This window comes from Augochlora pura, chromosome 9 (assembly GCF_028453695.1).
Source record: "Augochlora pura isolate Apur16 chromosome 9, APUR_v2.2.1, whole genome shotgun sequence".
In the NCBI taxonomy this organism is placed as follows: domain Eukaryota; kingdom Metazoa; phylum Arthropoda; class Insecta; order Hymenoptera; family Halictidae; genus Augochlora; species Augochlora pura.
The window spans coordinates 4,022,002-4,035,852 of record NC_135780.1 but is presented as its reverse complement, the minus strand read 5'-3'; the positions used below and the strand labels follow the sequence as shown (position 1 = coordinate 4,035,852).

The window sequence follows — 13,851 nt, the reverse complement described above, 5'->3', positions numbered from 1 at the left end:
AGCGAGATATTGGTATCAAAGGTTTGTGCCAACTTCGCATCCTTCGTCACGCCAGCGTTCGAAACGTGACCCCAATGTAAACGAAGTAATAGATCTGTAACCGAGCAGCAACAATCGTTTATCGCGAGCGGGAGCGATGTTAGAGGAAACCAAATAAATTACGATGAAATAATGAAAATTCCAATGATCCAATATCGCTTGACATTGAAAGAATGAACACTATCAAAATGATGCAAGTGCATCGTCTATGTTACTGAAGAATATTGTCCTGATTTTTATTGGAAATAAACTGTAATCATTGCAAGCACTTTTAGAGTAACTATTGTTTGTTTTAGGATATTAAATTAATAGTATTTTCGACTTAATCTTGTGAATATATATCCCACTTGTTGCAAGAATATAAAATACAAATTAATTATTCTACGCAAATGAGTAGAGTCTTTTATCAGAATTATTAAGGACATACTTTACGCAGACGATTTTTTAAAATAATTGTTCTTTAATAATTAGAAATTGAACATTCAGTTTAATCCCTCAGAAATACTAATAAAACCTCATCGAATGGAATGAAATGTATAATGAATAAAAAAGAAACAATTAAACAGATTGTACCGTACTATAAAAATTCATCCCTGAAGAGGTTTATGAAAACATAAATTGGTGTCTAATTGCTATTTACCTTGCCCACTTAGAACAATTCTCTGTTAATTCAGCGACGAGCACGGTTATTACGACCGCGGCCAAGACTGGTCTAAATAATCTCGTCACGGATTATTTCGCCGTGTCGCAGCGTCGCTCGCGCCGCTGCTCGGCTGCACTATCCGTGATTTCCCGTAGAAACGCGGGAATGAATTTCCGAGGACTGGGCTTAGTGGACGACCGCCGCTCGCCGCAAGAAAGAAGGTTTCACTCCCGATGACTTAACGATAAGCCCGTCTATTTTTAACGTTGTCCTTCCGACTGGTCTAGCTGGCTATCATTGCCCGTTAGATCGGTAGAGTCAGCTCGGCCGGCTCACGTGGCGTCGATTAACCAATTTTGCTTAGAAAACGGCGTAGCGGACTGACCCAGTTTCCCGTCGAAATTGACGAAGACGCCGATTCAACCCCGCGCTCGACCGTGTATAACAGACGGTGTCGCGCTAGTAGGTTCGACGGTAGTAGACGAGCGTGCCCGGGAGGGAGTCGTGTTATAGAGAGGAGAGCGACGAGAGAAGACGTTAGGCCGCAGATCGTTATCCGCCGGATAAAAGAATCAGGTCGAAGATGGTCACGAGGCCTCTCGTTGAACGGGGGTCAAAGTCTTGTTGCGTCTGCGATCGTTCCTCGAAACCGAGGCCGATAAGAAAGGGACAGTCGATTACCGATCGCGCGCGCTTCTCTCCTTCTCTTTTTCTACCGTCGAGCACACGGCTCGCTGATTAAAGGAAAGAACAAGTCGGCCGTGACGCTTCGCGACGCCGACGATGAGGCCACGGCAAAAAACGAGCAAGGAAAAAGATGCACCTGGGGACCCGGACTTGCGCGACGCGACGCGCTCTGCGGAAAAATGACCGGGCTCGCGTCGAAATCGTACAACTTTCGACAGAAACGAGAACGAGGGACGATCTCTTTTTTGAACCGAGCTTAAAATGTTCTCGGATAATGGAAAATTGTAGAGAATGTCGCAAGGCAATCTCTCGACGTAAATGTTCAATGTCGACGATTGCCTGAAATAGTTTAAACCTGATCGAATATTTAATAAGACTATCTTTTAATAATTATATAGAACGAATATCCATTGCACTCGATATCATCGTAACTCAAAGTTTTCCTCAAAATCATCTACAAATTTTCAGGTTTAGCCTCTTCTAAGCGTTTGTTGAAGTTTCAGCGATTTTCGTGGCACGGCGATCGAGAAATGGATCGTATGGATCGCGAGACGCGGCGCAGCCAGCTTGGCGCACGGGAAAATCGAAAGTGCGGGACGATAAGAGCGAACTTGATCGTTACTTCATCGGGAGCCGGTTGCGGCGGTCACACCGCGAGGTGCATCTCGTTGCATCTCGCAGCGTGCGCTATGAGTGATCTCCCTCTCTCTTTCTATCTCTCTCCTTACGTCCCTCTCTCTCTCTCTCTCTCTCCCTGCGGTCGCATTACCGGTACGCGTCGAGGAACGTGAATTACCGCATGAAACCCGAGGCTACGAGGATGAAATAGCCGGACGGAACGGAATGGAAATGAACGAAAATTCTTTCACGGTTCCGAACGAGGGAAAAAACGGGAAAGAAACCGGAGGAATTGCCGCGGGAAGAATGCCGGACACCGGCGCTCATGATGGGAAAACAGATGGTCACGCAGCTCGCATCCTGTTACACGGGTTCCCTTAAAATCCTTCGTTATCGTGCTCCAGTATTCATGAGCGTTAAGTAATTATTCCCTGCCGAGAGTGTTCGCGTTTAACGCTTTGACTGGCGTGGTGCTGTACCCGACAAACTTATCGCGTCTTACCAAGCTATTGTTATACGTAAGTAATTCGAACCGGTAATTCGTTTTCATAGTTGTTTTAACCTTCTAACCACGGGCGACTTTTATTCCTTACGCGGACGCGCCCTAACAAACAAGATTAAAACAGACGCAAAAATAAGAGCGAAAATAAGAAGAACAATATCGCAGTGTATTTCCAATTGCAAAAAAATGCGCGAAATGACGAGCTCCGATTCGGTTGGTATTTTTTTTAGCCTTCTATTCTATAATTCTTAGAGGTCAGACGAATTAAAAATTGTCCCACCTCAGCTTTTTATGCATGATGGGAATATTTTAACCCGATTAATTATTATCCGAAAAAGCATTAATAAGTCGCGATTAAAGTTGGCCAATTACGTGGGTTTTCGTCTTGCGCAACGATACATTCTGTGCAATTTAGGTTCTTGCTTCCTTTTAAAATCACATGCCTCGAGGAGTTACATGATGTCTCGGTTATCAGAGGGAACCGCTTCTCCGATTCTAATTTTCGTAGAGCAACGTATGAAAACGGGAATTTGCACGAAGATCCGCGGCCGAGTTATCGGACTAACCAGATACATACAAATTGCGCGCAATAATCGTGGCCTGTAATGCCGTGAACACGGTCGAAAGGGTGTGCTCGGCGCTTTAAACTCGCATAAACAGCCTAACAGCTTGGATATCGAATGAAATTTAGAGACACCGGGAAACTCGGGGCAACGAGGGAGGCCCCGTGTACGATTCCCAGCCGCTATTGCTATGTTCCGGGCGGACGTTTCCAGGTAGAGGGCTCGTAACGCGTCTGATTTGCGGCCGAATCGCCTAGGAACACAAGCAAAGAGAGTCCACCGGTACGAGATCATAGCTCGCGGTAATCGCTGTAAGTTGTAAGTTAGAATCGAGAGGTGTAATAGCTACTCGAACTTATGGCCGAGCGTTCGGTAGGGTAACGGTATGGAGATTGCGCGCGGTTAACGTTTCGTTGAACGTTTCTCGTTCGGCGTTCCAGCGAACGCTAGCCTTCGAATCGACGGACAGCGCGGCTCCAGGTGGAGCGCGTCGGTGACCTGGTTTCCGCGACGCCAAGCGTCTAGACGCTTTGTCTTCGAGACTTATCGACGTCGAACCGCCGGGGGTCGAAAACGGGCGAAGTAGGGGCGCATTGATGGAAATGGTCAAGGTTTTGATAGCACGACCGATGTTTTCTCAGCAAACTAGAAATCTTCGTGCGCAAGCTAAGTAGATTAAGGGTCTACAATCCGTCTGAGAAACACTCGCGCATCAAATCTTAGATTGTCGATTCAGGATTTGTGATTGACGTGTACGTTAACGTTTCGCTCTACGATCTTTTAAAATTCATTCTTTTAAAACCAAGTGACACGATTTTTTCTGCAACTGTTAGGAGAAATGTTGTAAAAACTGAAATACTTATTTCTACCCCCGAGCATCTGTTTTTCTATATATTACAAATTATATTTATTACTATGAATTTAAAACATGTAAAAAGAGTGCCGTTTCTTCGCTTCTTTACCCGAGGCTGTAATAAATATTTAATAAACGCATTCGGCTATCCCTGATAAAAATGCAGGCTGAAAATTCTATTCGAGTCGAATTTGTTTCAAAAAGTTCACTCGAATCGAATAAACTGTAACTTTGTAATGCCCAAATTCCGTGGCGGTGCTTCCCACTCTACGTTTCCGCCGGCTAATAAAATGCACAATGCGTTCGCCGAGCGTTGTGTAACAGTGAATATTACCTAAGCAACTCCGGTTGCCGGTTAGCCGTATGATCCTGACCGCTAACGGCACCGGGCTTTCGTTTACAGTCGGCACGAATCACGCGCGCAGCATCATGCTAGGAAAACGCGTGCGTGACGAAAATAATATCTGCCGACAAGATGGTCGCTGGCGGAGGCAGAGGAGGCGGTTCACGGCGACACTGCGCTGCCTTCGTTAGCCGAGAATCGTGCCGGAAGGACGCGGCTAATAACGATCCTTATCGGCGGTCGCGCGGACCCGGGGGAGGGAGAGGCGGGGAGAAAAGAAAAAAAAAAAGAAAAGAGTTAGGTAGATGATATCAGCTCGGCGACAACGATATCCGTGCGACGCCGGCCGCGAAGGTTGTCTTTGTCTTCGCCGGCGACCGCGAGGGCTCACGGTACCGTAAACGGGCACAATGGGGGACACCGTCAGTCGGTCGTTTGGTTATTTTTCGTCGACGCGGAAGGTAACGGGCCGGGGGCGGGCCTCCCTTGCCTACTGCAGAGACAACGGAAAGTCTCGTTTCCTGGTGGATACCCGGCAACTTCGCGCTAACTATAAAAATACTTTTGACGTAGCGGTGAAACGTAATACATTTTTTTTTTATTATTATTTATTAGATCGACGCATGCGAAATGTCCCTTTTCCCGTGTTTAATGTATAAATGGTATTTTGAAAGAAATTCTGCTCTTTCGCGAGTCACGGTCGTCATTTGAATGATAATATCGTTATTTATAGTTAGTGCGCAGACTTTTTGCCGTTTTTCACGAGACAAAAAAGCTTGAGAAATATTAAACGGTTTCTGTTTTATAGCGATTTGACAAAGAAACGACGTTTGGTATAATCGATCTTTTTTATCCGATTACGATCGTTAAACGCGATATGATGTAGAACAGAATGTTTAGCGTACGAAATTCTTCCTGGGCCACTGTAGAAACTTAAACAATTCGCCAGCACATTTTACCAAACTTTTCCTGTTTTCGGATTAGATTTGGTTTAATCAAGTTCTTCAAATCTCTTCTTACGATTTTGCATAAATTATACACGATTCTAGAAAACAACTGAGATAATCGTCGAGGTTGTAAGATGTTAACAGTAAATTCTGTTCATCGCCAACGAAAAGGAAGAACACCGCTGCGCGACGTTTCCTCTCGCAAGGACAAAGGGGAGGTGCCGTCTAAATCTTCAACAGCGGTTTTGTTAATCAGTAGCTGTCATTTCGCGGACATTTTTAGACAGCCGGTTTGGCAATCGGCGTGGCAACCTTCACGCGCCCTTAACACTTCGCCGACCGGTAGCCCATAAATCGACGATTTTTCTTTCGATCGTCCATAATATCTGTCTATAATTTCATTACATAACTTTTCGAATATTGGATACCTTTCGCGAGCAATAAAATAAAAATAAAATAAATGAAATAAAAATAAAATAAATGAAATAAAAATAAAATAAATGAAATAAAAATAAAATAAATAAATTAGATAAAATGAAACATAAAAATGTTAGCAGATTTAATTGACCTATAATAACAGGAATATTTGCTACCGAACGACCGGTCGCTAAAGTGTTAAAAATCGAGCCCGCCGCAATTCGCGGGGATTTTCGATTCACGCTTGCATCCGACCAAGGCCGCGCGATTGTAAACCAAGCGATTCAAATGAAAATCGCAAGACGACGAAACACGGTAGCAGAGAATCGAACGTCTCCGCGGCGGGGAACGGAAAACGGGCGGATTTCGAAGCAACGATCCCGCGAGGGTTAAAAACAGACGCGGATTGAGTAAGTGCCCCGATTGCACAGGCCGTCCGCTAAATTGAACGGGTCCGCGTATGATCGGGATTACGCGAAGCTCGCGAATCACTACGAATAGATTCGTTATGTAAGCCTGCTCCTTAGTTCCGCGGTATGCAAATGCAGCATTATGATGCAAAATCTGTTGCGCGCGGACCGCGGGCTCCCCGCTGGCTGTTCTCCGCCGTGGAACTCGGAATTCGAGAAACAGAATCGCGAGGCAACGAGGGAAAAAAAGAAATAAGAACAGAACCGCGTTCGTCGTCGTTGTCGTCATCGACCATCGATCGGAAATCTGCGAATAAATCGCGCTCCAAGGATCCAGCTCGTAAAAAGGCGCGCGAAAGCCGTTTCCCTTGACTCCGCGAAAATTTTACGACAGCTCGACCCCGCGGTTCCTCGTCGTTTTACACGGCCCGGCTCTCTTTGGTCCCGCGGCGGAAAGGGAATTATTAGCTGGAAACGCGGAGATACCAATGTTCCGCGCACGCTCGCTCGCGTTTAATCCGATGCTGTTCTTTAGATGATACGATACTGCTCGTCGGAACTTTTGCGAAATAGCTCGAGGCGGGTATTCTTTCAAGAGCTGTTTGGTAGCAGCCTTCTGCCCGAACTGCTTCCGATTTCGCGAGCTCAACCGGAGAATGTGAGAGATAGACTGCGGATCTTCGTGGTTTATTCAAATAGCCTGTATCAATGGTAATATATTTCCGTTTTTAAGTTCTCAGAAATTAGAAATCGGGGACGTTGACAAATTTTTAACTGATGACTCTGCTGTTGTCTATTCTTGCTTGAACCCTTTGAGGTCGTGTTAAGTTTGTACCTAGGTGTCATGCCGGTCGGAATTAATTTTCTTTGAACGAACAATAATATATTATTATGTTGCGGAAAAAAGAGAATTAATTAATTTGTTCCTTTTTTATCATAAAATTTATCAATTCCTTTTTGAAGTTTAGATACGTGTAACGAAATAATGTATCTGAATTTTATGTAAGAGGATCCGCAGTTAATTTACAAATGGATAATAGATTAACATTCGATAATTCGTAGGAGAGATCTTTTAGCAAATCATTAGCTATCGATATTGACTTAAATAAAGAGGATCAACGTAGACCTAAAACAGCCGGGTTCAAAAACATAAAAAAGAGAACTATCTCTAACGAATATCCTATTTAAACTAAATTCTATAAATAGATCCACGTTGATTTCGAAAAGATAATTTAAAAAACACGCAAAGGGCGATCGATATGCATGGATCCGAACAAAGTGATCCGCGTCGCGACCATCAAATCGTCGACAGCGTCGCCGCAGAGGCAGGCGATAACTATTCATAAAAGCCCGGGAACCGTTATAAAATTTGCAAGGAAAGTAGTTTAATGAATATGGTTGCGCCTTTCGCGGAAATCTAACGAACTTGTTCGTGGCACGGCTTGTTCGCCGTTTCTCGCGGTAAAGCACCGTGCGCGCACGCCTGCGTTTTATTTGTTTGGCTTGGCGAGCGAGCGAACGCAGACAGGAAACGCAAGAAGAAAAGCCAGCGGGACCGCGATAGGCTGTACGGATATTCACAGGTGAAGAAGCTACACACTCACCGGTGCCATAATCTATGCTCGGCGTGGGTGGAACCTGGCTCTCAATGGCGGCCTTGCTGAACAAATAGATCGGATTCGTGTCGGTTCCGGCCGAGTAGGAGCATACACGCGCGTTCGGTTCCAGGCTTTCGCCTCCGCTCATCAGGAGCACCTGGTGCGCCGCTAGCACGCCGCATTCTCTCTCGATCGCTTCCATCAGCTGGGACACCCTGCAACAACGGAAAAACAACGGGCCAATTAGTATGGGACAATAAGATAAGGCGCTCGGCAAAACGGATCGAAAATCGAGCGCAGCCGATCGATCGGTCGATTTGTCGCGAAATTGCTATTGAAATACTCGAGGAAAGTAATTAGAAAGTAATCTAATTACACTGGAGTTCAATCGCATCGCAATTCGCAATTCAGATCTCTGGTCGATCGAATCATGGTGTAATTCGTAATTACAGACGGGCGAGATTACAGTTCTCGGCAATCAAATCGCATTAATTGCGGATTATGGTACGATTAAATTAAAATTATGAATTGGGATGTCATTGAATTCGGATTACGAATTAGGAAGTGATTGAATTAAGCGTTAGGATTTCATTGAATTCAGATTACGAATTAGGAAGTGATTGAATTAAGCGTTAGGATTTCATTGAATTTAGATTACGAATCAGTATGTAATTGAATTAAGGTCACGAATCAGGATTTCACTGAATTAAGATTACGAATTAGAATGTCATGAAATTAAGATTGCGAATTACGATGTGACTGAATTACAATTACAAATTCAAAGATAATAAAAACACCACACAGATTATGAGAAGAAAATATGCAGCGAGAGAAAAAGCGAGTGTACAAAAGAAAAGCAGAAAAATGTCTTTGAGGAACAACGGCTCTTCAAAATCCTGGACCGTAATTTCAGGAATAGATTACATACATTGTATATCAATGGCATTGCATATGAATTGATCTCGCGATCGAAATAATTAGCAGTAGAATTAAGTGAAAGGTTTTGAATTATGTAATTGCGTCGGTACGTTGAATTACTACGTAATGGAAATGCAACGTAATTAAATTGCGAAATTGAATTACAATGTGATCGGATTAGCACGAAAGTGATTTACGGGCACGGCGATACTCGGCTATCAGCTGCTTGATGCATTTCAAGATCATCCTTTGATCTTCCGTGCTCGATGCCGACGTTTATTTCGAGACAGCGATCTTTACAATTTGTCCGCTTATCTTTTGTAGCAAGAATAGATCGATCAAGCACAAAGTTGCGAAGATAGCTGAGAAATTCGAGTACATTGTTCGAGAGCGTTCTCGATCGTAATCGCCTCTTCGAAGAGAAAGAAAATTCATATATTTCGCGCGCTTTGCTCTAATGTTTGAATATCGTCGGCGAGAAAACAGAATTAGGTTCCAGTTTAACGGAACGGAATAGCGTCCTTATGTGGTCAGTCAGCTGTTTTCGACGAGTATACTCGTCACGAAGGCATTAATTTGCTGTTTGATTCGTAGTTTTAGTAAAAACAACGATATATTCGAAAATGTTCAGAATGGAGGCCAGGACGAGGTAAAATGGACAAATAAGAGATTATAAATAATTATCATGGGAAAACTGTATACGGTGTGAACAAGTGGAACAACTGAACGGCTAATCTTCTCCGTGCGTCACATTTTAGGCGCGCGACAGGTAACGAGTTAGGATCAAGTTATCGCTGAAAAATCTCCGCTGCGAATCAGACTCGATAAAATATAGAAGGTTCGCAGGGATTCTGTTTAAAAATCGATCGAGAAAATTTATCGGCCGTATAAAAGTAATCCGTAGTCCAGTTAGAGGATATCATAAAATGCGTCTCGTCCAAGTAAGGCCGAGACAGCGGCGTACATCGAATTAACATGATTTTCCTTGCGTGAAACATAAAATCAGGTAGCAAACGCGTCTCTCGCACCGCGAACAAAGCGGGCCGAACAATTTCACACTATGCAGAAATAGAAAATGGGTTAATGATCGGCCTGAGAAACGTACTCGCGGCTCGTATTTCATAAGTTCCTGAAGCACTCGAGACTTTCAGATCATCATTTACCGAGAGAAAGAGAGAAAGAGAGAGAGAATAGAAGGAGGAACTTTCTTTCGCCGGTATCGAAAAAATAGAATCAAAGCCGCCAGTCCCCGAATGTCTTCTAATCCTAAAACAGGATCCCCCGGGGCGGGATGAACCGTTTACAGCACATAATCCCGGCACATAATGAATTCCGCAATAAACCGGGCCAGTTGTACAGCTTCGGCGTCGTCGATGTCGCGATTAAGGTCAAGATTATCTCTGGCCGTATCAAAGATCCCCGGCGTACTCTTCGACGAACCAACGAAAGTCGCGACTAATTGGCGGGGAAACCGGGAAGACTTTTTCTGAAGATCTAGCGCGAGATCCATCTTCCGGATCCAGGAGAGCCGCGACCTGCTTTTCGAAAGCCTGGATCCTGGCAACCGGATGACGCGTTTCCGCGGTTCGCGTCAAACCGTGGCACTGGCAGAGAGCGAGGAAGAAAGAGAATGAGAGAGGAAGAGAATGAGAAAGATAGTGAGTGAGAGAGAGAAAGAGAGAGAAAGGGCAAAAAGACCGTGGACAGGCATCCCGGTGATTCGCGAGCCTACTTTCGATCTCGAACGCGACTATCCGTTCCTCTCTATTTACTACGATGCTCGGGGTACTTGCACGGAAAGGTGTGTCGAACGTTTCTCACATTCGTCAATTCGGTTGCGGTTAATTAACCCTCTAATTGCCGACGAGTTTTTGATTTTACGATAGAAAATTGTAGGCTAAATTCATTCGCAATACCGACGCATCGAAAGAATTGAATTAGCACTTGGCTAATGATTATAATTATTTAAGTTATTTGAAAAATTATTTATTTATAATTTTTAGATTTACTATATTTATATCTGGATTAATAGCTAATTTTGAAATAAATTTTAAAAAGATTATTAGTTTATCAAGAAATTTTTGAGACGGCGGATTGCAAAAGTATGAAAAAGGATGTAAAATAATTTGATAAAATATAATTAGTCGGTTAAAATGTTATCCGATCATGAAACATTAAACCTTTTAAGGTGTTCATTAAAAGTAGAAAGATAGGTGTCTACGATCTAATCCGAAGGAATCGCAATTAATCGCAGATAATCCGCTGTAAGTTAATTAACGAAGGCCCGGGGAACGTCGAAAGTAATTGGCGCGCGATATTTTTTAACAGGTTCGCACGGCAGTTTTTAGATAGCCGAAAATTATTTGAAGGTTTCACCGAGATCGGTTCTCGGAAATTTGCGACGGCGATCGGGGAACGGTGCGCGCTGAAAGTTGCCGCGAAGTGATAGCGCGATGCAAGGTAAAAGTAAATATTATATAATCATACCGACTGGACAATGACTAAAAAGAGCGAGCGAAAATGGACAGGTTTTTCGTCGGACGCTGCTTAGCATGGATTAACGATGTTTATCTAATCCGTTCACCGGAACGAATGGGAACGAGCTGCGAATTCGTAACGCAAGAAATTCAGTTTCTCGTGGATATTAATCAAATGGACGCTCCCGGCATGGAACTTTTGAAATCTCGCTTTTGAACAAATTCTACAGCATAGAAGTGAATTTCACGAAATCGTGTTTCTTGTGCCAATAAACATCGCGGGAAATCTTTCGCGTCAAATGTTGGCAAAAACCTTCGAACTACAGACTCGAAAATCCTATCTGTTGAGAAAATGCTGGACCATTCTCTTTTTACAATTATTTATGGACACTCGTCGAAGATAATTATCTATATGAATTCATTCTAGTCGAATACTTTATTGGAATAATTCGTTATTAAAGATTCTATCTACTCGAATGATTCTTTATTCGAACAATTCGAATCAATTATTGCCTGCATAAATTTCCGTACGAATAAATCCTTACTCGAATAAATTTTAAACTAGACCAATTTTCATTTTCCTAAATATTTAATAAATGGTGTCGAATGAAATATTCGATTAAATATTCACTCGATAATATCGAATAATATATTATTTGTCATCTCTACCTTTTACTCCTCGTCCGAACTACAATTCTATCCAACTCTGATAATACGTTTCCAGTAAATAAAATATTGAAAAACAAAGCATCCAGCTAATTAGAGGATCTCCAACATCAGTGCAAATAAATCGTGGCCGCCTTTAAGTGCAAGTTCGGATCACGGAGTGTTTTACAGGCGGCGGAACCGCAAGGAAATCCGCAGTCTAATTATCGGCAGCGAGGTATCGCCGCAACCCGAGCAGCGAACAGCAGGCTGCGTATCGAATCATGCGAACGAATCCGCGGGTAACGTTAGCCTAGGCACAGGTGTACGCCCTGTCTACTCCTAGTTCCGTGTCGACGGAATCGATCCGCGGCACGCGTCTCGGCAAATTAGTCCGCGGCACGTACAGGATGCAGCGATATTTTCGCTTCCAGCATCAAAGATGCCTCGATGTCAATTTGTTTCGCTGGCGAAACGCGGAGCCGATCTCGAACGCGTATCGATTGATCCCGGCCGGCGCGATACGAAAACTGGAGCCGTAATTCGATTGTGCGGGATAAGGTTGCGGCTCGGAACCCGGTAATTACTTCAAGGTGATATTCATCCAGCGTGGAACCGAATAGCTGCGGCGGATGCGACGAGAGAGGAGAGGAGAGGAGAGGAGAGGAGGAGCGCCGCGAAACGCGCGGCGAGCAGAGCAAATAGCTCGGATTAATGAATAAAAACTGCATGGTTCCCCGGTTAAGTGCCGCGTGGCTCGCGCTGGTCCCGCTTCAATGCACCTTTTATAATTAATACGCGATGCGACTCGCGTCGTCCTCGCCGCGGACAAAGAGTTCTCCTTGTGCGTTATTTAGCCTCGACGAGGGTGTTGACGACAACTCCGTTCCAATTCCTTTTACGCGCGCGTTTATGGCCTCCGTCGACGCGGACGAGCCGAGTTCAGAACATTTCGAGTGTCTTGCTCGGAAATCCGCGACTATCCGCGACTATCCGCGACTATCCGCGACTATCCGCGACTATCCGCGACGGAGATTCGTTAACGACGTACAACATCGTCTACGGGAAATTCCCACGATATTGTAGCTTACTTCCGTTATCCCCGGGGGAAGAACGTCGCGTGTCACTTGTGTTTTCACTTTCGACATGTTGACGCTCGATCGCTAATGCCACGCATTAGTAGTGCTTCAAATTGCATAATTTTTTCCAGTCTATAGGAGTTGTTTTCGCGAAGTTCTCTCGGACGGATACGTAACTGCGGATCAATTAGTGCAGCAACTTGAAGTGTTCGGAGCTGCGACATGCGACCTTTTTTCCTTATGGTCACAGATTGCACCAGTTAGCTTTTTTACTTAGGCTAGTTTAATTATTTCGATTGCTCTAGTCGTTCGTCTTTATATGTTTCATTCTATCGGGAGTAGATCGAGGATTTAACACATTCGCTGCCAAGCTTGTTTTAAAGAAATCTATTCCAAACGACCATATCTCTTTTTCTTTAAATAAATAAATAAATAATAATAAGTAAAACATAATAAATAAATCCTTTATTTTCGTTAAAAGTAATGATCTGTAATAGACAGATCATGGTGAACGATCGCCGCGAGACAGCGAGGCAGCCAACGCGTTGAAGGATTCTAATTCGAGAGAGAGAGAAAACAAATATCGTACGGTCACGGAAATCTAAAAATTGAGTTTTCGCCATAAATTACAGTTGGCCGACCCACTCTGTAAACCGTCGAGAAGTGTAAAAAGGTTCTCAGAACTTTCTGGGTTAGCCAAAGAGAAGTTCCACTCGCTGCGATTGTTTTATCCGCGGATTAGTTTCACGTCGGAGCATCCCCCGCGGGTATCTTTTATCGGAAGAAAGTGCCATTATTTGCTCGATTCGAGGAGCTAAATTGTTTGGCCGTTGGAGCGGAGCGGAACGATCGAGCGCGCGGATCATTGCGATACCGTTTTCTGGTTTTACTAATGGTCACCCTCTCGCGCAAGCTTCTTGGAAATGTTTGCCGCAGGTCGCGCGACGGATTATCGATGAACGCCACGCCGCCATTAGGTTAAGTTGCAAAGAGGCCGAGCCGAGCTGCGAGCCTCACCTTTTTCGATAAGGAAGTAGGATGCAGTCTCTACCGCGTCCTTTGGCCCAGTGAAGCCGCGCGATATCAATAATGATAGCGATACCAGGCGGACA

At 44.1% G+C, this 13,851-nt stretch overlaps 1 protein-coding gene across 2 annotated transcripts in view; it reads right to left on the bottom strand.

Moving 5' to 3' along the window:
- The window catches only part of Atg17 (autophagy-related 17), a 78,030-nt gene that overhangs the window by 52,131 nt on the left and 12,048 nt on the right, over positions 1-13,851 (bottom strand). For both annotated transcript variants that reach the window (XM_078191067.1, XM_078191068.1), the window contains exon 2: positions 7,627-7,835. In XM_078191067.1, coding sequence (XP_078047193.1) covers positions 7,627-7,835 — 209 coding nt within the window. The remainder of the gene's footprint in view (positions 1-7,626; positions 7,836-13,851) is intronic.